This window comes from Camelus bactrianus, chromosome 2 (genome assembly GCF_048773025.1).
Source record: "Camelus bactrianus isolate YW-2024 breed Bactrian camel chromosome 2, ASM4877302v1, whole genome shotgun sequence".
Taxonomy (NCBI): Eukaryota; Metazoa; Chordata; class Mammalia; order Artiodactyla; family Camelidae; genus Camelus; species Camelus bactrianus.
The window spans coordinates 120,549,937-120,576,962 of NC_133540.1; the positions used below are offsets into that span (position 1 = coordinate 120,549,937).

General features: G+C 38.9%; 1 protein-coding gene across 3 annotated transcripts in view; it reads right to left on the minus strand.

Annotated features, from left to right (window-relative positions):
• Positions 1 to 20,470: 20,470 nt before the first annotated feature.
• Positions 20,471 to 27,026, minus strand: part of LOC105075296 (cytosolic beta-glucosidase) — a 102,121-nt gene continuing 95,565 nt past the window's right edge. For 2 of the 3 annotated variants that reach the window (XR_006727704.2, XR_006727705.2), the window contains exon 6: positions 21,309 to 21,447. Coding sequence is in view for 1 of the 3 variants with exons in the window: in XM_010963050.3 (XP_010961352.2) it covers positions 21,245 to 21,447 (203 nt within the window). In the remaining 2 variants the exon portion in view is untranslated. Of the gene's footprint in view, positions 21,448 to 27,026 lie in introns of all 3 variants that reach the window. The other variant, XM_010963050.3, reaches the window with a different exon arrangement.

The following is a 27,026-nucleotide window of genomic DNA, read 5'->3' on the forward strand; positions in this document are numbered from 1 at the left end:
TATTTTTAAAATCAAAACCATATTCCCTCACTGGAAATTGCTTAGACTTCAGTGAAGGGACACCACGAAGAAGAGAACATATCCTGCTCTCCTCCCCCTCCTAAATCGAATTCCATCTTCTGGAGACAGGAATAGAGGATTGATCAGGGAATACATCCCAAAAGAGGTGATGCCCAAACTTTGTGATGACAAAGGAGCCCAGAAAGTACTCGAGGCAGAAAAATGGCTCACACCGAAGCGAAGTGCAGAATGTGGCCTATTTAAGGAAACATGAGGATTTGACTATAGCCAAAGTTTGGGTCATGCTAGAGAGGAGTGAGCTGTAGGACCAGAGAAGCGGTGTGGTGATGACTCACAGGACAGGAGATGGACCTGGCCCATGGTGGGGACAGTAGGAGACAAGGTTGAATAGGTCATCTAAGGTTCCATTAGGTGAAGAAGAACAGATGGACTTTACATAAAAACAGTTCCTTATTGTCCTTCAGAACCGTGTGTGCTAGGCAATTTTGCACACTTGAAAGCAATATGAGCACATTTAGGCCCTCTCACTCTCGTTTGTGTTACCTGTAATTATTATTAATTAAGGTAGAGTCTGGTGTATTTGAAAGGAGCGTGGAAATCTGCAGGGTTCATTTTCGTATTTGTCAACTTTTATTTGAAAACAGCAGGTGAAATTCTGATGTGGGCAACGTTTAGCCTCCAACTATCATGCAGATTGTTTGGTATCTATGTAATTGCAAAAGACTGCTTTGGTCGAAGCTCCTGAACACTTTTTATTGCTAATTTTGGCAATAAACCTGTTAATTAGTTAATTATAAAACATTAGTGAATCAAGCAAAAAGAATCCATCTGTTTATAAAATTTCAAAGATCTCTTCTGGGCATAACATTTAAAAACAAGAACTGGCTTGCACTGTATTGCCTGCTAACTACAAACTACATCTCTGGAATATTTGTGCAGTCCCCTCTTAGGGCTAAGAGGTGATACTATAAAGCAACCATTTGCTGTATCTGAAGGTAATTTTGTAGATACATGGTGCTGCATGTAATTTGTTTCAGGGATTGCTGGAAACTGAAAAACTGGTGAGGGATATACAATTTTTTTATCCATATATATCCCAACCTGAACCTAGGAATAATTAGCCAGGCAGGAAAAAAAGCAGAAGGGCATTCCATCCAGAGACACACAATTATAAAAACAGGAGGGAAAAAATCAGAGGGATGCAAAAATTCCTAAGCAAAGAAAATTTGTAGTGCACCTCGGAGAATAGCAAGAGAGAAGACTGATGAGCAAGGCAGGGGTCAGGCTGTAGAAAGTCTGTTTCCATAAAGAGGGATCTTTCTGCAACTGTATCATCAAAGGTTCAGGAATCCATCGAATATCCTCCATTTGGAGAATCTAATGAAACATTTGTTTTTTAGGAAACGTTGACAATCATCCACTTGGAAAACTGGGGAGATTCCTAAGGTCCCGGTGCCAAGAGGGAAATGTAGTGGGAAACACAGGAAAACCCAGACATACAAGAATGAAGTCGGTAAAAATGTCACCAGACTAGGACCCAGAGATGTGGGTTCTCCCAGCTGTGTACTGATCAGCAGGTGATCAAAGCCATGTCACTTATTTCCTTGGGTCTCTACTTTTCTTTGTAAATGGGAAAGTTGTTTGGGGACACATTTAGTCTGGATTCAGGGGGGCAGATTCTCATGGTTCCATTCAAAGTCACATCCACATATAGCTGAGTTATTGATAGTCTTTAGGCTGTAAGGATGGCTTTAAGGAACTCTTACAACACGAAATTCAGATTAACCTGACCTCTTGACATAAAAGTGATTTTACCTTCCTCCCCAACTAGGCGTCCACCCGCTGGAAGGCAGTGACGGGGTCTTCTGTATCTTTGTGTGGTCACTAACACAGAGCCCCAGGGCCAAATCACAATGAGCTTAGGCACCCATAATTGGAATTATGTAGGAAGGAACAAGGTTTGAAGTGTAAGACACAAGAAACAACTTCATGGTCCAAAATCATTAACAGAGGATGCAGCTAATCACAATGGCAGTCACTGGATTTGTTATCATCTGAATTTTTGGTTACAATTTGGCTTTCAATATCAGAACGATTTCTATTGATTTTGTTTTAATTGCTGATCTTCATAGATTTTGTTTTGTATTCCATTAATTATCCGAATTTCCTTTTGGATCTTTAATAAATAAACTTAAAGGTAATAAAGGAAGGCATCCTTCAGATAGATCTACATCCAAACCATTTGTTTTGATCTAAAACTTCCAAACATTCCATCTCTCATTTACGCTTTCCCCTTCTGTAGACTTTATGTCTTGATACAACTAGTTATTTCAACACTATGGGAGACCCAGACACTAATAATTCCCATGCTCTTATTTCTGCCTCTACCATGGATTACCTAGCTGTAAATCAAAATTCCATTTATTGTTTATTTTAAGGTCTACCTTGCTTTGATATTCCCACTTGGGAATATTCCCAGTGAACATCTATTGTTAAGGACTCTGATTTGCTCATGAAGTCTTCACTTAAATATTCAGCAAATCGTGATGAAGAGAAAGTACCATGGCGTGATGATATTTACAGAACCAAGCTAATGGAGTCACTTATATCAGGGAAACAAAATGGAGACAGTCAACGCAGGCATATAGTGGAAACTTAACCCTAAAGGAACCTACAGCTGGTCTCAGAAATCAGCAGAGGACGCCAGCTATGCCCCAAAAGCCAAGTCTGTTCATGTCACCTCCAGACTTCCTTGTTCTCCTGACTCAGCTACCCTGACCCAAACAGGGAAGAAGACTGCTAGGCAATGAATCAGCTGAAAAAGCCAAATGAGTTCCACATTTACCCACATTTACACAAAATCCCTCAGTTTGAGTAACTCAGAGCCATTGCTCCCATAGCCTTGAGTTTCCTGGCTGGCTGATGGAAATTTTTTCCACAAATTCATCTTTTTGATTTGTTTTACTCACTGTGCAGAGGTTGGTTTTTGACATGGAGAAAAAGAACTGAGTTGAGAATCAAGAAACGTGGCCTCCAGTACAGTCTTTAGAGTTCTGTGGCCTTTAATAATTCCTTTAATTTCCTTAAGCCTCAGTTTCCTCAACTATAAAAACAGAGAGTTGGACCAGATATCATTTTAGATTCCTTCCAGTTAAAACATTCTGGGATTTGATTTCTCCGGCTACTTTGGGTAGCATCCATTCGCTTCCAGCTCCAACAAGCAGAGGCCAGTCCTATTATAACCTGACAGCTGGAGAGACAGACAAAGAATAAAAGTTTCCCTAAGTGCCCCTGATTCTCTTTTTCTTTTTTTTTCTTTCTTTTTTTTTTTTTTTTTTTTTTTTTTTTGGTAAATAAATGAAAAGAGTTCATTTTCCAGAGCAAATCCTGAGCCGCAAATGCCATTTTTTTCTTCATGGGGAAGTAAAAAAATTAGCATTTAAAAATATGCCAGCATGTAACATTTCATTTGTTTCCATAATGTCTGATTTAAGGATAAAGATCTTTTTTCAACACTGAAAGCAAAACCTCCTAATTCATCTGGCTTAGAGGATCATTTACATATCCAATGGAACATTTATTTTATCTGACCAGAATTGAAGATGATACAACATTCTTGGCTGAGATTAAAAATATATAAGGATGGAATATTGATGACAATATGCAGCACAGAGAAGAACAGCCTGGACGATGCGCTGTGGATGATAAGAATGAAATGGTTCCTGGCTAAAGTGAAGTGATAACCTCAAAAGATGTAGATTAATGACAGTAGTTTCTAAGATTGAAAAAGGAGAGGCAAGGATAAAAGAGGAATAAATTGAAGCATTTCAACAAAGGATGGAGAAATTTAAAGGATAATGTTAATTGAATTAAGTGTTGTAACCAGATAATACTCTATTATACAAAGATGAAAGCCACGGCCATATCAAACCATCTAGCGGAAAGACGTCAACTGAATCTGCAAGGGGTTATTTTTAAAGTGGCAGATTCTAATACGAATCCGAATTTCCAGGGTGCGGGTTTAGTTTAAGCTTCTTAATTAATAACAGTGATAAACTTAGTTTGATTGCTCAGAAACACATACCCAGACGTGTGGCAACATAGGGATAACTAAGTGCATTGTTACTTCTCACCCAGAATTCATTGATTCATTTTATATACATTTATTGAGTTCCGCATGTTCATAATCCCAAATGGTTCAAAATTTTTTCCATTTACTTAACAAACCTTTCCTAAGTATTTTCTGTGTGAAAACATTGTGCTAAAGTTCAGAGCCTAGAAGAAATTAATATGCTTTTTGAGGACAAACTATATGATCTTTTCCTTTCCACGCCTAGCAAGAGGGTCTGGCCTGATATAAGTAGCTGATAAATGTTAAACTAAACATTTTAGGGAGGCAGATATACCTAAAACTATAAGCTAGAAGAACCAAATAATATCTTACAGTGTCCTCCAACTAAGAAAATTGAAGATATGGGAGCAACCTGAATGTCCATCAACAGATGCATGGATAAAGAGCATGTGATATATAATATACATAGTGGAATACTACTCAGCCATAAGAAAGAATGACACTTTGCCATTTGCAGCAACGTGGATAGACTTAGAGAACAGTTTGCTAAGTGAAATAAGTCAGACAGCCAAAGACAGATATTGTGTGATATCACTTATATGTGGAATCTAAAACATCAACAAACTCGTGGATATAACAAAAAAGAAACAGACTCACAGATCTAGAGAACAAACTAGAGGTTACCAGTGGGGAGAGGGAAGTGGGGGAGGAACAATGTAGGGGCTGAGGATTAAGAGATACAAACTATTAGGCATAAAATAAGCTATAAGTATATATTGTACAATCTTTACTTATAATAGTCAACAGTTTATAGTAACTATAAATGGGGTATAACCTGGAAAAAATTGTGACTTACTCTGTTATACACTGTAACATATAATATTGCACATCAACTATACTTCAATAAAAAAATAAAGAAAAAATTCAAATTAAAAATAAAATGGAAAAGTTGGAGGAGATCTTGTCATTGAATCTAATGTTTCCTACATTTGTTCCATGGAGTGAAAGTAATGGATGTTATTAAAGTTAAAGGAGGTGAGAGAATACTTGATCAAATAATTTTGGAGAGAACAGAATCAAACAAATTTATTTATTTCCCAGAGAGTTTGATGTGCTAAAATTCTGTGTTTCTCTCAAAATTAGATATAGCACATAGCATTTCCAACCTTATTTATCCAGCAGGCACTTTCATTGTGAAACTAGTATTCTGACTTTGGAAAAGGGCTCAGCTGGTCCATTTTCCTTGCTTTTCCCCTTAATTCTGACCACTTTTAATCCAGTGAGAGACAACTTTGTAACTCTGCCTAAAGAATTCAGTGCATAAGGGATTTGTCCCATTTTTTTGAGCAAATTTGTTCTATCATTGGATAGCCTTATTTGTTAGAAATCTTTTGAGTTTTGAGCTGAAATCCGCCTTACAGTCTACGACAGCATGTGTGAGCAAATAGTGGTTGGAAGGAAAAATCTGCCCCATGGCCTAATTTTGTATGGCCCTCAAGCTAAGAATGTCTTTTATGTTTTTTAAGACTGAAAAAAATAAGAAGAAAAATATGCACAGTGATCATATGTGGCCCACCCAACCTAAAATATTTACATTCTAGACTTTTACAAAGGGGTCTGTAAACCTGTGTTCTAAAGAAGTTGTCTCCAGACCTTTTGATCATGTGCTCTGTGGTAAGCAGTCTCTAAGGTAGCCCCCAAAGAGCCCTACATCCTGGAAATTCAAGTCCTGGTATAATGCCTTGCCTTTGAGAAGAGGCTAGATTCAGCAACTCACTTCTACTCTATTCTACTGAACGGACTTGCTGCTATTCTATTTTGCTGAATAGCATATGGCAAAATGATGGAATGCCTCTTCTAAGATTAAGTTCTGAAGACTTTGGCTTCTGATTTGGATACGGTCTCTCCGTCTCTCATTCAGCTGCCCTGAGGAAAGGCAGCTACCACATTGCAAGCTACCCTATAAAGCGGCGAGAAGAGAGAAAGGTTTCCAGCTAATAACCAGTAAAGGACTAAGACCTTCAGTCCAACAGTCTTCAAGGGACTGAATTTTACCAATAACCAGGTGAATGAGCTTGAAACAGATTCTCCTCTAGTTGAGCCTTCAAATGTGACCACAGCCCTGGCCAACAGCTTTATTTCAAATTTATAAGAGACTTTGAGCTAGAGACAGCCAGCGAAATTACACCCAGATTCCTGACCCATAAAACCTGTGAGATAATGTTTGCTGTTTTAAGATGTTATGTTCTGGGATAACTGTTACCCAGCAATAGATAACTAGCATACACTCCCATTAGTAAAAGTTTTCAGAGCATGCAGTCCCAATATATGTCTTTTTACTCATGAATTATGAACACCTACTACTGCAAATTTTTACTTTCAATACTAGTAAGCTTACATTATTTCCTAATTTTTAGATAGAAAAAAATATGGGAGGATGTTTTAATAACTTGTGATGGGTCTGGACCATACTAGCTTTGTTTATCCATCCCTTGATATGCCCACATTTTATGTCTACTTTGGAGAGCACTGTGTAAAGTAACATATAATATCATACTAACACAAATACTCCCCAAAATTATAAACATAGAATTTTATTTTTCTGACCACTAAGTCCTTTCAATAGGATCAGATTGTTCCATCTAAAGTACTTTATTTGCTCAGAAATATTAGCTCTTCATTCATGTCAGTCATTAGACAGCTCTTCACAGATGTCACCTTGGAAACCTAGACTTAGGTTTGTAGGAGATTTTCACATGCCTAAGAAAGTTTGTTCCTGTCTTAAGGGTTGCTTGGCCACTGATAAGGAATGTTAACAGCTGTGGGAAAAGCAATTAGTGTCCATTCTGTCCTGATTGACAATTCTGTAAAATGCCCAGTAGCATTTTCTATGGTTTAACAAAATGGCGACCTTCTGTTTCGGAGTGCCGGGTAGATTGAGTTCTGGGTATGGTTATCATCATGCGGATGCCCCATGTGGCTTCCAATTAGGGAATCCGGACTAATTTCACTCCCCAACCAGACTGAAATATAAAAGAGACAGATAAGGCCTTCGCAGTGAGGTATGAACAGAGATTTCAGGCAAGCAGAATACATGAATATCAACTTTTAGGAGCATTCAATTAAAAATGCGAAGGCAGAGCTCTCTGACAAACTGGGAGGCTCTGGATGAAAGGAGAGAGATTAGTGAGAACCCTGCAATGAATGCACTGTTTTCATACAATGCCCTAATCAGGAGGACAAGTGGCAGTTTTACGAAGCAGTGGGTTTGGAACAATGCCTTTCCCAGGGAAGTAGTCACTACAAAACACGGGCTGCAGTAGGACAATACTGACTTGTCCACGCGAAAGAGAATAATTACTTTAAGAAATTATGTTCGACATCTGGTGAGCATCCTTGGTCCAAAAAGAAAAATACTAGAAACTGGAAAGTGGTGGGTTATTTTTCCCTTGGCTTCCAAACTTCCTATTTTTCTCACCGTGCATTTCACATCATCCCAATTATCTAAGTTGGTGCATTAATATAGAAATACTATGATCTTCCATTTTCCCTAATTAAGACTATTAGGAAGACATTTTATGCTCTTATTTTTTTTAATGAAATTCAATTTAAAGTCACTGTATCAGATCTTATTAGCTGCTACATTATAACATATAATATTTCAGTGGGGGCAAAGTGCCTAAATCAAAAATTAGATCCAAACTTCAAGAATACAAACTATGATGGTAACATGGTCATGGTCTTTTGCATATATTTCATCCTGTATAAAATAAAACTTCCCTTGTGTCAAGTCTTAATCAAGCATGTCCCCAGGAAAAATTTTGACATGGAAGACCTGGGAAGACATTTTACCATTTCATCTTTTTAATAATGGAATGTCCAAATCAAAAGTCCCACATATTTTAAGGAGGGTGTGAGAGGTGAACAAAGCAGTTGACCCAAGCTACACCATTTCTTTCAAGGAGCAAAATAGGGAAATTTCTTTCAGTTAATTCAGGAAGTATATTTAAGTGTTAACTGTATTGTCAGCATGAAACTAATCACAATAGGGTGAGGTAACTTACTGGAGAAAGACATCCCCACTGCCCAGCATATAGTAGTTGCTGAATACAGTATCTTTTAAATAAAAGGATCGAGTCTTTATTTTTTTCCCTAAGGGAACCTAGCTGGGATTAGCATTCTCTCATGTAATGTTCACCATACATCTGTGAGGAAGGAAATAAGGGTTTTTTTTTTTTAACTGAAGTATAGTTAACTTGTAATGTTGTGTTACTTTCTGGTGTACAGCATAGTGATTCAGTTATACACATGTGTATTCTTTTTCATATGCTTTTCCATTATGGTTTATTACAGGGTATTGAATATGGTTCCCTGTGCTATGCAGTAGGACCTTGTTGTTTATCTCTTTTATATATAGTAGTTTGTATCTGCTAATCCCAAACTCTTAATTTATCCTTCCCTCACCCTCTTTTCCCCTTTGGTAACTATAAGTTTGTTTTCTATGTCTGTGAGTCAGTTTCTATTTCCATTTTGTAAATAAGTTCATTTGTGTTGTATTTTAGATTCTGCATATAAGTGCTATCAAATGGTCTTTGCCTTTCTCTTTCTGACTTACTTCATTTGGTATGGTGATCTCTAAGTCCACCCACATTGCTGCAAATGGTATTATTCCATTCTTTTTATGGCTGAATAGTATTCCATTGTGTATAGATACCACATCTAGGAGGAAATATTTTAAGCTCATTTTGTAAATGAGGAAACTGAGGTTCTAAAAGATGAGTTTGCCCAAGGACCGAGAAACAGAGAGTGTGCAACAAGGAATTCAACCCTGCCTGTCTGACTCTGGAGTCTGGGCTATTAACTTGGATTTATTTGCATCTGTCAGCTGCTGATGCTTTGCTTCTCTGAGAGCTAAGGCGTGCCCTCAGTGATCTCCTGCTAGTCCTTCAGTCCTGGACTCTTTAGTATGTCTTCTTCCTTTATCTGTTATTCTCCGGTAGAAGTGTTATAGAACGACAATTGAGCCTCCTACAGGAAATAGTCCAGCTATAATTACTAAAACTCAAGTAAACACGTACCCCTAAAACTTGAGGGGAAGCCATATTTCAAATAAAACCTTCAGGGCTGCCTGGCAAGCCACTTTACATGTACCCAGGGCTCAGAAGCTCCACCACCAGGACAACTGATACTCAGGGATGTTTGCTTTGTCATTGCTGGACAGGAAGGACCTTTCTCAATGATTTTCTGTCACCACTTGAAAGTGATAAGTTCTATGAACAGTTTAACGGCCAAATAAAGGATTTCTGGATACCCTAGGGAGGGGATTCTCAATTTTGCTGTGCTCCCAGCACATGCTTCGAGGACACACTGGTGTTCAAATTTTCACCAGGGTTCAGAATCGTCTATTTCCCTTGGACCAGCTCACACTGGCAGAGCTCAGCTGAGAGGAAAGATAAAGCATCTTAGGAGGTTGACAATCTGTGTAATATGGAGCCTCGGTTTTATCGTATGGGCATAGAAAGGCTTTTTATTTAAGGTCTAACTTTTTAAGCCTTAATAAATTTGAATCATAGGAACTGTACAGTGGGTAAACATGCCAGAAAATAAAAAATGACAATTGGGATTCTTCAACTAACAGAGATAGGTTGCCTCATACAGCCAAAATACCTTGTCTGTTGTCTGTTTCTGTTTTGTTTTTCACAGCATTAAATACTTAAACTATAACATTCTTTCCTGACTCTATTACTCTTGAAGGAGGTACAGCCACTCTTGGCCAACAAGCTTCATCCATCCACCCAGAACTGGATCTAACAGAGAAAACTGGCAGCTCCCAAAAAAATGAAAGTTTGCCAAATGAACCAAAAACAGGAACTTCTAGAAACACCACAGAATTATTCTCACCCAACTTTTCTGTAACGTCTGATTTGTACCCTATCAATAGTCTGCACTGCATCTTTCTGTGACCCGCATGATTATTGGGGTCAGAGGTTTAGTCTCTCCACATGCTGGGGTGACTTTCCTAATCTTTGCGTGTCTGTTCATTGGACACACTAGATGGAGATGATCATAATGAGAGCTAAGAAGTTTTACATCTCAGGGAGTTTGTGTTTTTTTTTTTTTTCGGTTTACAAAATGCTTTCAGATCTATAATTTGATTTGTTCTAAGAACATGCTTTCTACAATGAGGGGAGAAACTTACAGAAGTTCAATGCCAAGACTGAGATGATCAAGGCATTTAAACAGCAGCACTAGGAGCTCTGCCTGGTCTTCTGAACCTTAGGCTAACACTCTTTCCACCTCACCCCCACTAATTAGTCAATTCACTGGCTTGCTGGCAAACACCGAGGCCTCTTGAAGCAGGCAGCATCTGGCAATTCTTGAGAAATGCAGATTCTCAGGCCTCTCTCTAGAAGTGCTGGATTCAGGGATGGGGCCCAGCAATCCACGTTTTAACAAGACCTCTAGGTGAAACTGATGCCTACTGGCATATGCTAAACATCGTAGCCTACGTAATACTATGATTGCCATACAATTTTCCATCATACTACTTAAGGACCACACAGTATGTTCCTACTTATGGTATCATGAAACCATCCCAGGAATTAATCCGTATATCAACAGCCTTTATGTTAAGCCTCCAGAAGATCTCAAAGCCACAAGGAGCAGAGTGTCTAAAGCTTATCCATACAGTGCAGGTGACATGGTGGTTACTTGTAGCTTCTCTTCCCATTATCCCTACCATTTGCAAATAAAGAATTTGTTTCTTGACATCGAGATCATCCAATTATTCCATTTTGTCAAAGTGAAAAAACCTTTATCCTACCTATGCAAATCCTTTCTCCAGGGTCTTCAATTCCTTCTCAGTCTGCCCAGACTGTGTTTTTATTCAATTCACAGGCAGTCAGGAGTGGTTACTTCTCCCCACCCCTTGCCCACTTCAGACACTCTGTACACACAAGCCCTTTCAAGGGCTTTATTCCACTGTAGTTTAAAATGTACATGTCTTAGATTTCATCAAGCAAAAAGAAGGGAGGTGAGGCCCCCATCATATGTGCTGGAACACTTTGTGTTTCTCCTTTCCTGTGCTCATCACACTTCTAATTACTTGTTCAATGTCACTGTCTAATTACTTGTTCCCCACATGTTCCCTAGTAAGACTTTTAGAGGCCCTGAGCTCTGACAGGATAATGGTGTCTCCTCCAACACCATATGGATTTTCAAATTAAGAAAAGAATTAAAACTTTGAAAGAAGTTTAATATGTCCAGCAAAGTTTTATTTCCCAGCATGACTGCTTTCAGACTTTACTCTAAATACCACCTACTAAGCTTAATTTTTAATAGAGAGGAGGAGGGTGGCTGCTTTGCTGGTGCCCAACACATGAGTTGGTCTTCGTTTGGGTCATTCAGCACCAGGTCCACATAACTTGTGAGTTTCCTGAGGACCAAATCTGTATCTGTCTTGGTCACAATGTGGTCCTACAATGCCTGAGGTAAGACAGGTTCTTAATAAATGGCTGATGAAAGGATAAGAGAGTGAGCAGATGGAACGGGAAGAAGAGAATCAGGCAGAAAAGACAAAATGACTGAGAGGGAAGGAGTGGGGAAGGAAAAGAGGTGGGTAGAGAGGAGGAAGGGAGAGAGAATGAGGGAAGAAGGCTAGGAGGAAATAAAACCAGTTGGTTCCTATCTTAATTTTGCTATAGTTTAGGAAAGAGATGTACTGGTTCTAAACTGTCTCATCCATTGTTAGAGATCCAAGAATTGTCTGTTTCATTATTGCTTAATTGCAGAATAAATGTTGCCCTCATCCTTTTATAGAATTATGAACCTGTGTCTTTATTTACTTACACGGCACTATTTTCAAATACGTGACAGCCCGTTGCTCACGTTGTCTTTGTCACGGAATTAGGGAAATGTAGCATAAGCTTTAAATTTGCAGCTGCTGTCCAGTCAGTGAGGAGGGCCCGCTGTGCAGATAGCGCCGTGATACATGCAGTCGGCTATTCAACTGTTACAGTCCTTGGGACTCTTGATGTCTGTCACCCGGGAAAATGAACAGCATTTGTGCTGACGGCTTTTTTCCCCCTCAGTTCATCCCTTCCTAATGAATCTATTCCAAACCAAGGCGTACATTTAAATACATTTTACAAGCCATATCAAAACAGCAATATTAAGAGAATTTGTTGCCAAAAAAAATACCCCGTGTAAATTACAGGGAACTTCCACATGCAATACATTTAGCCAAAATGGGGCCTTTGGATGACATCAATCCCACAAGGTGTCAACACACAGCAATGATATTCAGTCCCTATTTTCTCCTTTTCCTTGATAAGAACAAAAGTATGCTTCGGCACAGCATTCAAATTCATCAAATAAGCACCCAAGAACAGATGTATTGCGCAGTCTGAAGTTCAGTAAAGAAGACACATATGCTATGTAAAAAATTCCTATATCTTTAGGTCCCCAGATCCTAATGTGACAAGGATATCATTATCACTAAAGTCATAAAGCCTTTTATAGAGATATTTCCCCCCTTAGCCCTGCTATTTTAATTTGCGCACAGATTTTAGCACAGGCAATTTCCCCCCGCAAGGGTCTTTCACTAATAGAATTATACTATCTTAGCTCAAAATGGCCTTTAGTTCTCAGTCCACTGGACTCAAAAGATTATTTTCTTGTGGTGGAGAGCTTTCCACACCATCCGGGAGCCCACTGTTTTCTGCATCGAAAACCCCAATCCTCTGCATCCTTCAAGAGGCTACACAGCTGGGCCCAGCATGAAAATGACAAGCATTAGAAAACTCCAAGAGTTTATTTTCCTCTGGCTGGGCATCTTGGCTTCTGGACTCCCATCAATGCCATCAGAACACATGCCTTTCAATAAAAAGTGATCCTAACAGGATTAAATGTAATTTAGAGTCAATAAGGAGAAGTTTGCCATCGGGCAGAATTATAATAGACAGTGTGATTGGAAGGTAGAGGATCTGGAAGGTTTTCAGAGCACATTCTACTGTAAAAATGAAACACGGAGAAGAGAACAAAATTTTCCTTCTCAGCCAAACCATTTCACTAGTTCCATCTTGCATGCAAATCAATTTATGGTCTATTAAAGTAATAAGAACCGTGTATTGTCATTCACGTAGAGGGAAAAAAAAAAAGAGAGACAATGGAAAACACGGTGTTATTTCTACACAGGTCCTTTGTTGCCATGCTAGTAGTAAATAAAATGTTTTTGGTTCTGCCTGACTTGGAATCTGAACCCACAAAAGGCACATGGAGCCCAGCACAGAATCCTATGTTAAGCAGGACACTCCTAAATCACTCAGCAGACATCAGCTTTAAGAAGGCAAGTGACTCTTCTGGAAGGCAGTCTCCCATCCCCAGGGCAGGGTGGATCTGGGAAAGAAAAGGAGGAATTGAGCACTGATTGAAACTCTAGCCCAGGGAAGAATACAGTCCACTGCCAGAAGGATGAGCTGCTTTCTTAGAGCTGCCAGTGGGTGCCCTTCACCGAACCACTGCTTCAGTACAAGTGAAAGGAATAAGGAAGCAAGATAGGCTGCAACAAGAGGTGATTGCCTGACATTATTTCCCTGATTTTAGAGTCTTCACACTACTATTAACAGAAAAAAAATAGCGATAGCTGCCACATAATGGACATGGTATTTACCACTGAGTGGAGAGTGTTCTAAGTTATCTTACACATATCATCTAATTTAAATTCTTACTCCAGTCCTATAAAGGAGGTAGTTTTATTTTAATTCTCACTTTACAGAGGAGGGAAATAGAACCCAGAGACCTGAGGAAGTCACTGGAGGGTGCACGTTCCATAAACGCCCGAGCTGCATCTGACACTATCCACGTCACGTGCTTGACCGCATCTGTGGTTAACCACATCTGTGCTGTTGCTGACCAGAAATGAAGCACTTTTATCATGGGAATAATTTTTGTTTGGTCAGTGCCACTTCTTGGAAGAGAAACTCAAAAACAAAGCTGCCGGCATGAATGCAGAAGCAAAGAAAATGGTGTTTGTTGTGGACAATGGAAGTCTTAGGAAAGACAGAAACTGCACATCCATGACTTTGTGAAATATGGAAAATCAGCTGAAGCTTTAGAGACCTAGACGATCTTATGCTCAAATGTGGTTTTGCTAAATCATGTGTCACTGAAAATAACTGGGTGCCACGCTTGACTCTGCCATAACCTTATCAGAAAGAATATGAAGTAGCATTTTGATGTCTAGAAACAGACTGGGTTGCCACGCTGACTCCACTACTTACTAGCTCTACGGTTTAGACAAGTTACTTATCTTCTCTCTGCCTCAGTTTACTCATCTGGAAAATGGGGGTCATAATTGTAGAATTTACTTCATAATAAAGGATTAAATGAGTCTGTCTACATCTTAAGCTTCCATTGCAAATAAGAATTTGACTACCTAACATCCACTGCATCAGTGATTTATTACACATTTATAAGTTGCTTAGATATGGCAGATGTCATGCTAAGTACTGGAAGTATTAAGATGAATAAGACCTCAAGTCATGGGCCATCTAGAAGGCAAACAAAAAAACATGTTTGATGGAGATATAACAAATTGGTGATTATAGACCAGAGGTAGCAATTAATTTTTAAATATCTCAAAAGCGTGACAAGTACTTAAAGAGTATTTGTTGCCATGATGCGTTTAAAGCATCACCTAGATGGAGTAATGTGCGTACTTGTCAATTTCTGTCCGTTGAAACATTGTCTCCTTACAGAGCTACTGCTGACTTACCTGTCTTTTCTCCAACACCCAATGACTCACCCTGGCCACTGAAGTTTGTCTTTAAAATTAGTTTCTAATAATAAAATAAAACAGAGACTAAGTAAGAAAATTTGGGAGAAATTATAAAGAAGGAAAAAAAAACTAGCTGTCATACCACAATCCAGAGAAAGAAAAAAGGAAAAATTGAGACATTAACATGGGTTATTTTTTTTCTTTTGTCTCCATACATGTAGATTATTATATATGTCTACATGTCATATATTCTCTGAATATATTATTGACTCTTCCCATACACAATTTTTAAAACTTTTTAGGGGGGAATACTTCAAAAGAGTTACAAAGGGAGTCCAGAGCATTTCATCTATACTTGGCCCAGCTTCCCCTAAGGGTAACTTCTTACATAACCATGGAGTATTTATCAAAACTAAGAAGTTAACAATGGTAAAGTACTATTAATTAAACTTAAGAATCTATTTGGATGTCCCAGTTTTTCCACTAATGTCCTTTCTTCTGTTCCAGGATTCAACAAAGGGACCATGTTGAATTTCAGTTCTTAAGTACTTTTGATACATTAATTATAATTATACTTCAACTCTTCCTATATGCATTTCCCACCTAACAAGAGGTCTTAACACATCAACTAAATTTTGCTACAAAAAGCTTTCTATCTGGTTCCTATATCCCTGATTCTATGCCATCTTTCTACCTGTTGCTTTTAAAGCACCACCATCCTGCCCAGAAATCTTCAACCTTGCTCTAAGAGAAAACCAGAATGTTTTTAAAGAACATTAGAGAATCTTCACATTCTGGTCCCAGCCTGCCCGCTCTCTTCTGGTCTAAATGCTGCCTCCCACTGCCAACAAGCTTTATGCTTTCTACTTCTGTATTTTTACATATATTTTTTTATTACCTTATTTTTATATTATATTATTTTTCCTTGCCCATAGAGTCATATCTGCTCACCTCAGCTAGCCTAGAGTTCTCTCCCCTCTTTTTTTTTTTTTAATTGAAGTACAGTTGATTTACAATGTGGTGTTAGTTTCTGGTGTACAGCATAGTGATTCACCTATACACATATAGATATTCTTTTTCATTATAGGTTATTACAAGCTATTGAATACAGTTCCTTGTGCTACACAGCAGGATCTTGTTGCTTATGTTTTACATACAGTAGTTTGTATCTGTTAATTCCAAACTACTAATTTATCCCTCCCCCCACCACTTTCCCCTTTGGTAAACATAAACTTGTTTTCTATGTCTGTGAATCTGTTTCTGTTTTGTAAATAAGTTCATCTGTGTCACTTTTTTAAAACTACAATGAGATATCACCTCACACCAGTTAGAATAGCCATCATTAAAAAGTCCACAAATGATAAATGCTGGAGGGAGTGTGGAGAAAAGGGAACCCTCCTACACTGTTGGTGGGAATAAAATTTGGTGCAGCCACTATGGAAAACAGTATGGAGATTCCTTAAAAAACTAAAAATAGGTTTACCATATATATGATCCAGTAATCCCACTCCTAGGCATATATCCTGAGGAAACTATAATTCAAAAAGAAATATTCACCCCAATGTTCATATCAGCACTATTTACAATAGCCAAGCCATGGAAGCAAACTAAATGTCCAACAACAGATGACTGGATAAAGAAGATGTGGTGTGTGTGTATATACATATATATATATATATATATATATATATATATATATATATATATACACACACACATATATATATATATATATATAGGAATACTACTCAGCCATAAAAATGAACGAAATGATGTCATTTGCAACAACATGGATGGATCTAGAGATTATTATACTAAGTCAAGTAAGTCAGAGAAATACTAATATTATATGATATCATTTATATGTAGAATCTTAGTTTTGATTTGCATTTCTCTGATAATTAGCAATATTGAGCATTTCGCATGTGCTTATTGGCCATCTGTATGTCTTCACTGGAGAAATGTCTGTTTCAGTCTTCTGTCCATTTTTTGATTAGATTGCTTTTTTTTTGTTGTTACTGAGTTGTATGAGCTGTTTGTATATTCTGGAAGTTAAGCCCTTGTCAGTCGCATCGTTAACAAATATTTTCTCCCAGTCTGTAGGTTATCTTTTCGTTTTGTTTATGGTTTCCTTTGCTGTGCAAAGGCTTATAAGTTCAATTAGGTCCCATTTGTTTGTTTTGTTTCTATTGCCTTGGGAGCTTGGCCTAGGAAAAACATTGCTACAATTATGTTAGAGAATGTTTTGCCTATGTTTCCTTCTAGGATATTTATGGTGTCCTGTCTTATGTTTAAGTCTTTAAGCCATTTTGAGTTTGTTTTTGTGTATGGTGTGAGGGAGTGTTCTAGCCTCATTGATTTACACTCTCCTCTCTTAACATCTGGAAAATTCACCTGGTGTAGTTTGTTATTTCATGTCTCTATCCAAGTTCTCTAACCAGACCATGAGCTTCTTTGGAGTACAGCCCTGCCTGCAGTATTGCACCTCTACAATGTATTGCACAGTTTAGTTTAATAAATTGTGTACTGATTAGGCTGCTGGAAACCTTCAATTCTAATGATTATAAAAATAATGGCAACTTCCAGTTTCCAGTCCAATATGTAAGGAGCTTGCAAGTCATTGCTCCGGTCCTAAGGACAAAAAGAAAGCTAAGCAAACTGATAATTAAAATTCTTCTTAGATCTGTTAAAGACTGAGGCCCCAGGGGAAAATGCTACGACAAAAACTGAAGAGACAGTGAATCCCAAGCTACCAGAGCAGAAGCCTCTGCAGGAGCCAGAAACAGTGAGCAAGTTTGAAAGTTAAACATAACAGCTCACACTCCTCGAGCCCAGCTGCTCTGAACACATTACATCTATCAGCTTATTTATCTTTCACAACAGCCTTGTGAAGAGCCCATTTTACAGACAGGGAAACTGAGGTACAGGGATGCTTAGTAAGTCGCTTAATGTCCCTTAGCTAGTACATGTCAGAGCCAGGATTTAAATGCAGGTGAACTGACTCCAGAGTCCGTGTTCTTAATGATTCCACTACATTTGTCATGCCAGGTACCCATATCACTCAGGCAAGGTCAGATGAGCCAGTCACAGGTCCAGTGACACATAGCACTGGGAAAGCCTGGGACAACAGGCTCTGTTTACTCTGCACAAGAGCCGCTCACTAACCTTCACTGTTGGGAACCTAACCCACCACTTCCACTGCCCCTCCATCTCACCAACTGCTGCAATTTATAAGGTTTCTTCTCCCCTTGTACTGCTGTGACTCATAATTCTAAAGGCCACCATAAAGTGTCTCTATGTCACAGTGTCTTCTAATTTCATTCTTTGGGGCGCATCACGCTTTGTGCTCTGTACTATATTCCTCTTGGGACAACTAGAGCCTAAAATATTGTGATCACTGATGAATATGCGTTCTCCAGGTAAGGTGTCTTGCTAGTAATTAGACAGTATTAATCCCATCAGCTCTGATTTACTCTGCTCTCTCAGTAACGCACTTCAGTCTTCTGCTTTCTACTCAGCACTGAGCAATACAACTGGTGCTTAAGGATTATCGTATAAATCTACTTTTTGGTCAGTCAGTACTGAGGAATTTTTTCAATATATTACAAATGTATTCATTATTCCCTCATTCATGAAAATAATTAAAAACTACAGGCTGAACACAAATTCCCAGACCACAAAAGCCTGATTGGCTCTCCACCGCCAAGCACCAAGGTTGCCGGCATCTTAGTTCATGGCTTTCTTAATGAGAACTCGTACCTTCTTGTTCAATAAAGGGCTTTAGTGGACATTTCCTGGTGGTGTTCGCAGGAGTTATAAAACTAAAGCCCTATCAAAAAGTAACATGAAGAAAATAACATCAAAATTGTTGCTTTCTGCATGTTTTTAGCAATTCAGAACTGACTTGCCCTAAAATGAAAACTATCAAAAAAAAAAAAAAAACCAATACTTTAAAAATGATCCCCAGGATGTTAATAACATGTGCTCACAATCCCTTTTAAAGGAAAATCAAAGAAGGAAGGTAGAGAGAAATACAAGTAGATCCAATCCATCACGGTCATACCCAAGTTTCTCCTTAGATAAAACAGACATAAAATACGTGCTGTACAAGCCCCAGATGACCTTCAAGACATTTAAGTACAGTATCTATGGATTTTTAAGTATAATTAACAACTCCTGCTTTTCCGTTGAAAGAATCCAAGTTCTGTTTTCTTGACGGGCAAAAGCCAATCAATTTTGTTCTCAAATGCTAATACTAGCAATTAGAAATAACGTTAATTAAAATACTGTTGGGGCTGTTAGGGTTTTGGATGGTAGATTTTTTTTTTTTTTTTTTTTTTTTTTTTTTTTTTTTGTCCTCGCCCTAACCTCCTGGCAGTTCTAATTTGCAGAGCTAACTAGGGAAGCACCCTTGGCTTGATTCGTCACTGGGGCAAAGAGCCAGCCTTTAAAACACAGCAGAGAACCACGCAAGGCCACCGCGCTGTGAGGCAGCCTGGGCGCTGCAGCTAGATTGTTTGTTTCACCTGGTACCAAATGTGACAGATCGTTTTACTTACAGCATGAATATTAATTCTCTGGTTTTGGTAACGAAAATACAGTGCTCATTTGTATTGCTGTAAAACTTGTAAATACGCCCTGTTGGATAAGTAATATTCAAAGCAACATCCTAATTAAAAGGAAAACTCAGTTGTCTTGCAAGATAATGTAAGGAGGACACATAAACTGTAAATAAGATGCATGGTAAAAATGAAAAAGACAGGCTGGATAGGAGAGGAATGAAATAAGATTTGGAAATGTGCTTTTTAAATGAACACAAATTGTGAGATAATGTCTCACTGAACAATAAAAATAACAAACCAGTGGTAAAGATGTGATAGAATTTCCTATGTATACCATTTTAATCTTAATATAATTTTCCCCAGTGCATCCAGATTATTGAACTACTATGACCATTTCTTTCTCACTCGATCCAAAGTTACTGAGAGACCGTGCTTTGCTGTAAGTAATTCCCCAATTATGAACATGAAAATGATCCAGAAATTGACCAGTGTTTTTTAAAAAAGACAAAGTGTCTGCTCAGAGCCAAAGCCTTAGGAGACTGGCAAAGTCAGTGCAGAGTCCTCAGCCAATCAGGAGAATACAGAAAACCACCTTCCCCATGTCCTCCTGCATGAAGTAACTCCCCATCCTTGTTTCTTTCTTCCTTGTTCAAAAAAATGCAGAGAAGCCTTCCATGGCACCCCAACTTCCACTGTGCTGGACAGAGAACAGAACTGAAGACAAAGAGGTGCCAGGTACAGTAAACAAGCACTGATGTAACTTGAGGAAGATGCACATCAGTGTGGCCTCGGTTTCTCCATTTGCAAAATGGGGGTAATAGTACTCTTTGTTTCAAGCCTGATATACACATGAATGTTTAGTAAATACTACCTGAGTCTGGGAGCAACATAAGTGTCCATCAATAAATGAATGGCTAAAGAAGATGCGGTATATATACACAAAGGAATATTACTCGGCCATAAAAAAGAATGAAAAATTTCCACCAATGTTCTTATGGATCTTTAATATTTAAAAATACTCAAAAGTAGAGACCATGCTCTGCTTAGTATTTTGCTTTTAATTTGGTGTCACTTTAGAGTAGGAATCCAATTTCTGATAAACATCAACCCTCAAATACTTTTCGTCATTCACAATCGCATTTATTTTATTAATTTGTTATTTTCCAAAAGTGTGTATCAGGCAAGAGAAAGATGTAACTGTTCATGCATAGATGAAATATGTGCCAAATACATCAACAAATCCATTTTATTAGGTAGGTTATCAATTAATCCCTTTGGTGAACAGAATATATAACTATGTAACATGACTAATTTCTAATTTTGATTTTTATACTAGATTAAATGTAGGAAGTTAGGGACCACATGACAATGGATCTACTAAAGCAAACAACAGCTTACGTGATTGGAAAAAATAGGATCAGAAACAAGTATTCTTATAATAAGTGGTCTGCTGTTAGAGTTGCAAATCGTAAGTGTGCTGTCTTTATGATTTTGCCTTATTTTTTCCAGAAAAACTCTAAGGATTAACACTGAAGTTTCCAAGTCCATTTGATTTCTTAATATAAAAATTAATTTTGGTGCATTTCTATTTTGTTTTTTTTAAAGGCTCATTGATCAAAATCCAAATAGAGTAAGAGCCATCATTAAAAGTTCAGGCATCACATATTCAGACTTTGTGATCATGGGTCATCTGGTAGGATGTATTGATTCCCAAGGCAACCTGAGGTTGTCTGGGGGAACTCCAGAGCAGATTTCCCTTCAGAGAGCAGAGCAGAAGCCTCTTCTCCAGGTGATACTGCTCAGCCGTCTCTTCTACTGACCTCCCTCCAGACCATTGTTTCGGATGATCTTAGCATACTCCTTGGCTGATGTGTAAGGGACTCGGGGTCTAGCTGGATCTTCAAAATCCACGTGGAAGAGACCAAACCGGCTGCTGTACCCCTTGTTCCACTCAAAGTTATCCAGAAGAGACCATGCACAATATACTTGAAAATGGACTTTATCAAGTTGGATAGCTGAAATTTAAAAAAAAAAACAAAAAATTACCATTTCCCAGAAGGTTTTATGAGAATACAGACAAAACCATCCATGACCAGTGTGGGTGGGTATCTTTCTCCTTCAGAGGATCACAGTGGGAACAGAAAAACACCTTGTCTCAATCCCTTTTTTCCAAGCTTCTGTTTCAACCAAGCAGGGGCTTCATGCAAGAAGTTAAATTACATAATTCTAAATATTTGGTTAGTCATTCATTTTGACATTCATTTTATTAATTCATTCATTTACTCAGTACACGTATCTTTTCAATACCTACTACCTTTTCAGACACAAAGAAACACAAACACACACACACACACACACACACACACAGAATTCTCCCAGTACCATAAAATTGTATTGAGTAAAAACACGACCCAGCTTCTAAACACAACTTCCAGACAATCCAGAAAACCCCATTTTTAAATTAGAAAAAGAGATAATTACACAGCTGAGGAAGCCCCAGCACTTACCTTGTGTCCCCATGACCCAGTCAAGGTATCTCTCTTAATTCTGGAAATAGAACTTCCAGAATGAAAAGCGTCAGCACAGAGGTCTGGCTGTGTCTTTAATCCCACAATGGGTAGGCACTGAAATGCTACAGCATCTCCTCTGCCCCACATCTAAACTCAGAGTGGTGCTTAAGCCCTCTAAGAGCCAAAACAATAGACCCCCTCCCCTCCACAAGCGCAGATGCGCAAAGTGTGGAGAATTCTCCAAGTAGGTTTGCACTGATTTCTATCACTTTAGTCAGGGAATTGAGCACATTTTTTATTAGTATTTTAAGTTTGGCAAAACTCTGAGGTTGTGTGAATCTTTGCCTTGAACATTTTCTTTTTTAAAACCATAACGAGTACAGGGATTGGCTGATACAAACTGCTATGTATGGAAGAGATAAATAACAAGGTCCTCCTATATAGCACAGGGAATGATATTCAATGTTTTGTAGTAATCTGTAATGAAAAAGAATATGTGTGTATATATATATGTATATGTGTGTGTGTGTGTGTATAACTGAATCACTGTGCTATACATCAGAAACTAACACAGCACTATAAATCTAAAAATAAAAATAAAAATAAAATTATAACACTATAACAAGTAAACTTAATCTACGGGATGCACTGATACCTGTTTCATGGTGCATAAATTAAGTTAAAAGGCAAGTTTTCTTTATGAGATAGATATATTCCTAAATAAGCTTGGGGAAAATGAGCTTTTATATAATAAGTCGAATTTTCATTTTACTAGGGATTGCTTTCAACCCAAATGACTCCTCTAGCTGCAGCACAGCAAGACCCACCTTTTAATTTTTTTCTGTTATAAATCTGTATTTCTCAGATATCTCAAAAGTGCTATACCCATATACCACTATACATGTGTTGATCTCCAAATCTTCTTGGAATTTTTTTGCCTATGGATATTCCATAGATGAAAGTTTTCTGACAGGTTAATTGATGCATAACCCCTCTACCTTTGTGCACAGTGCACACAAAGTGTTTTACTTGGAAAAAGCCTTATGAATGGCCTCAAGGCAGGAACTGAGCCAAGCTGGATTGGCTCGTTTTAAATAAAGTACTTTCAGAAAATGAAATATATACTATTTGAGCACATCAAGCTTTGCAGGAATTAAAACATTTACTAGGCATTCCTTCTTCTACCTGTCCACCTGGCCACGTGTATCTCCCCTCCTCTCTGTCAACCTCAATCTGCAAAATACCAATATTTTAAATGATCTTTTAAATTTTAATTTCGGGATGGCATATGTCTAAGAATGAAAATGACCAAAACCAAATACCAGGCCAGAAAAACAACAATCTTTTTTGACTGTCTTGTAATTCAATCTGGGAACATATGAGGTTCTGCATATTTTCTTTCTCATTTGCAGAACTACTGCCCAACAAGTGAGTCTGCCAGGTATAAAGCCAGACAGCTTCTGACAACATGCACAGTGCCACCGATCACGTACAGAACGATTGATTCATGTGCTAAACCAGGGGATAAAAACGATGCCCTGCCTGCTTGGAAGGGAACAAAAAGGAAATCTTGACAATTTCATTGTTAACTGCCAGGAGTTCCACAGCAGGTACTAAACGGCCCGAGTGACACTGGTGGATGTCTCTGCGTTTTCATTGCAGGAACATTCAAGTAGAGAATTACCTAGTTAGGGCTGAGGAACTAGCCTGCTGGAATCCCTCTCATTGTGCCGCCACTGGGAAAAATTACAAAACCGTACTGGAACCTGCATGCCTTTCCTGTTTCAATCTCCTCGAGAACAGAAAGAGACCATCATCACATTTCTTTCACCATGACTTATGAGGTCCCAAATCTTAGTAGGGAAAAAACACTTCTGTGAATTCACTCTTTCTTTAAGCAGAGTTGCAGGCAAAGTAAACACAGACTGACAGGAACTGTGGATGGATACAAAGTACATGGGGGTGAATATGACACCCATTGTGGAGTGAGAGTTTGGTTTTGGATCAAAAGGTCAGTTGGAAGGGTCTCATAGTCAGCAGGTTGAATATAAAGATGCAAGAAGAAAAATATCTAAGACTTGCTATATGTTATAGCCTTAGACAAACTGTTCATTTAAGAATTCCATCCAGTGTCATACTGCATATGCACGCGTGCACATACACACACACACAAACACACACACACAGATGTATGCACACATACACTCACTGTCTGGTGTTAGACTGAAAAGGCTGAGGAAACAGTCCTTCACCAGATTGCCCTCACTTCTGACACCAAGTTCAAGTTCAAAAGATCCCCCAAATCAGGTTGCGTCAGTAATTTGCTAGGACTCTCAGAGCTCACTGAAGCCTCGGATACGCACAGTTACACTTCAGCACTGTACTGGAGTCCACGCCATCCTGTTTTGTCTCTACAACAACCCTAGGAGTAGATGCTAGTGTCTCCACTGTACCCTGGAGAAACGAGAGTCCTCTTTAGCTAGTGACTGCTGGACCTGGGATTCACACTCAGACCTGCAGAGGCTTATTCCTTTTCTGAAAGGTATTTCAAGTTTGTCTCTATGATTTAAACATAATGAACATGATTATCTCTAATAAGCGTTCTAATTGAGATCATCCTGGGTTTGTTTCTGCTGTCTGTTGATTCTGGTGATTTTGGGGGTCATCATTTCTCCATGTCCATCTGGCTATATTTGTGTGCTGATGATTACTGTTAAAAATATTTGTAATAATAATTGGAGGTTTAGAATACAGGTATCTCCCTTTAGAAAGAATCTGAATGTGCATCTCCCTCCTACTTGGTACTACTAGTCTGGGATCACCTCAATTCAAGACCCAGGCCGGTGTCCTTATGAGAAGAGGACGCATGTGCAGAGAGGAAAGACCAGTGAGGACACAGTGAGAAAGGGTTTCCCTGAAAGCCACAAAGAGACCTTAGGGAAAAATCAGTCCTGCTGATATCTCGATGTTCGACTTCCAGCTTCCAGAACTGTGAGAAAATAAACTTCTGTTGTTTAAGCCACCCAATCTGGGGCATTTTGTTACAGCAGCCCTTAGCAAACTAATACCGGCTAAGAACTGAAAATTTCTGTTTTTAATAAACTCCCTCAGTGCTTTTTATACTGGATCAAGTCTGAGACTCACAGGCATAGGATAATCTCTGACGGTCAGCTATGAATCTTTGAACACAACTTCCAACCCAGAGGCACCCTTCAAGAGGCTTATTAGTGCTATTAGTGTTGAAGACTCTCCCTGAGCCCCTCTCCTCAACAGTGGCAGCCGGAGAGCTCTGTGCAGAGACACAGCTACGTGCAGGCCAGGTCCCACTGCTCTGAGACATGTAGGACCCTCAACAGACTGAGGGGGAGAGGCCGTGTCCCCAGGAGGCTCCAATGCCTTTTCATCCCCCCTTCTTAGTCGAAGCCTAGCCTTATCCCCGTGAATCATGAGAAATCCTCTCAATGCAACATGTGGACTGGGTGGACTCCCCCAAAAGATCTGTCCAACCAGATCCTATGAATGTGACCTTGTTTGGAAAAAGGGCCTTTACGAATATAATGAAGTGACCGATCTCAAGATGAGATCATCCTGCATAATGTAACAGGGAGCCCTAAACCCAATGACAAGTGTCCTCAGAAGAGAAGAGAAGGGGAGAAGACGTACAGGGAAGAAGGAAAAGTGGAGACGAGGTAGAGATGGGAGTGATGTCTACAAGCTGAGAAATGCGAAGGCAACCCCCAGAAGCTGGTGGAGAGGCTCTTCCTCGGAGTGTCTGGAAGGAAACAATCCTACAGATAAATGTTAATTTTGGATTACTGGCCTCCAGGACTTTGAAAGAATAAATTGCAGTTGATTAAGTCACCAAGTTGGTGGTAATTTGTTACCACAGCCACAGGAAACAAATGCATCAGACTCTCTGGGGTGGATGCCGACTGGGCTACTGGATTCTGAATCCCAAGCCATCCACCTGATTTGCTGAGTGTTGGTGAGAACCTCTCTCAAGACCTGCAAAGCCAAAGAGAAAATGCCTTCCCAGGACACGGTTTGAAGCAGATTTTCCAGCAGTTGGCCACCCAGAGGAAGTTTGAAAACATGTTTTTCTGAGTTTGGTGGAAGCATGCAAGGATGCAACAACTGGAGGACAGTTTCAGCTAAGTGACAGCTGCTGCAGAGAACGGGCACACCGGCTGCGTCCCCCTTTCTTTGGAAAATAAAATAAAATAAAACAACATGAGGAAGAGCTAAACAAAGAAAATGCACAGTAAGCTCCCCCCACACCCACCCCACAACCCCAGGTAAATATCAGTGGCTGGACAGCATCTGTGAAAATGTCCAAATAACCCCAAAGCAGGAGGCCCCGCCTGCACGTGGGAATTCCTAGGAGCAAAAACTATGCCTCTCTGAAAAGAGAGACTTTGAAAACCAAAGGCTAATTTGTAAATATTTAAAGGAAAATGCCAACTACACAAAATGAGCTGTAAAGATTTCTTAACTACCTGTATTGCTCCTATTACATACATTAGATTTGGGGGTGGGGGACGGGGGGAGGTGCAAATAGCAAGCAGCTGAAAGGTATTATGTAAAATCATATTTTATTTAATTATAAAGCAGATGGGAAGATAGGTGCACATTCAGTGTTATCTTCTATAATCTCTCCATCAGTTTTACTTTAAAGGTTACTCCTGCTGCAATGCGGAAGTTCTTATAAGAATCAAAGTTCTCAGCAAATGAAGCTCTCTTCTACCAGAAAAGCTTCCTTCCTTCCTTGCTCCTTTCCCTCTCTTTCTCTCTTCTTTCCTTTCTTTCTTTCCTTCTGGGACTTACTTTCCCCTTCTGTAAAATGGGGGTAATAGAATCTTCTCCCTAGGAAGGTGGCAGGTATTAAATAAGTTAATACATATAAAGCTCTATGAATAATGCCTAGCTTATAGTAAACACTCAATATGCACTACTTGTTGGTACTGTTATTATTACTTCTCTGAGTCTCAAAGGGCAATGAATGAAACCTGTTTTCTCTCTTCCTCCCATCTGGCTCTAAACAGCTTTCAGAGCGTATAGAATCAGCACAAAACCCTCATTGCTGA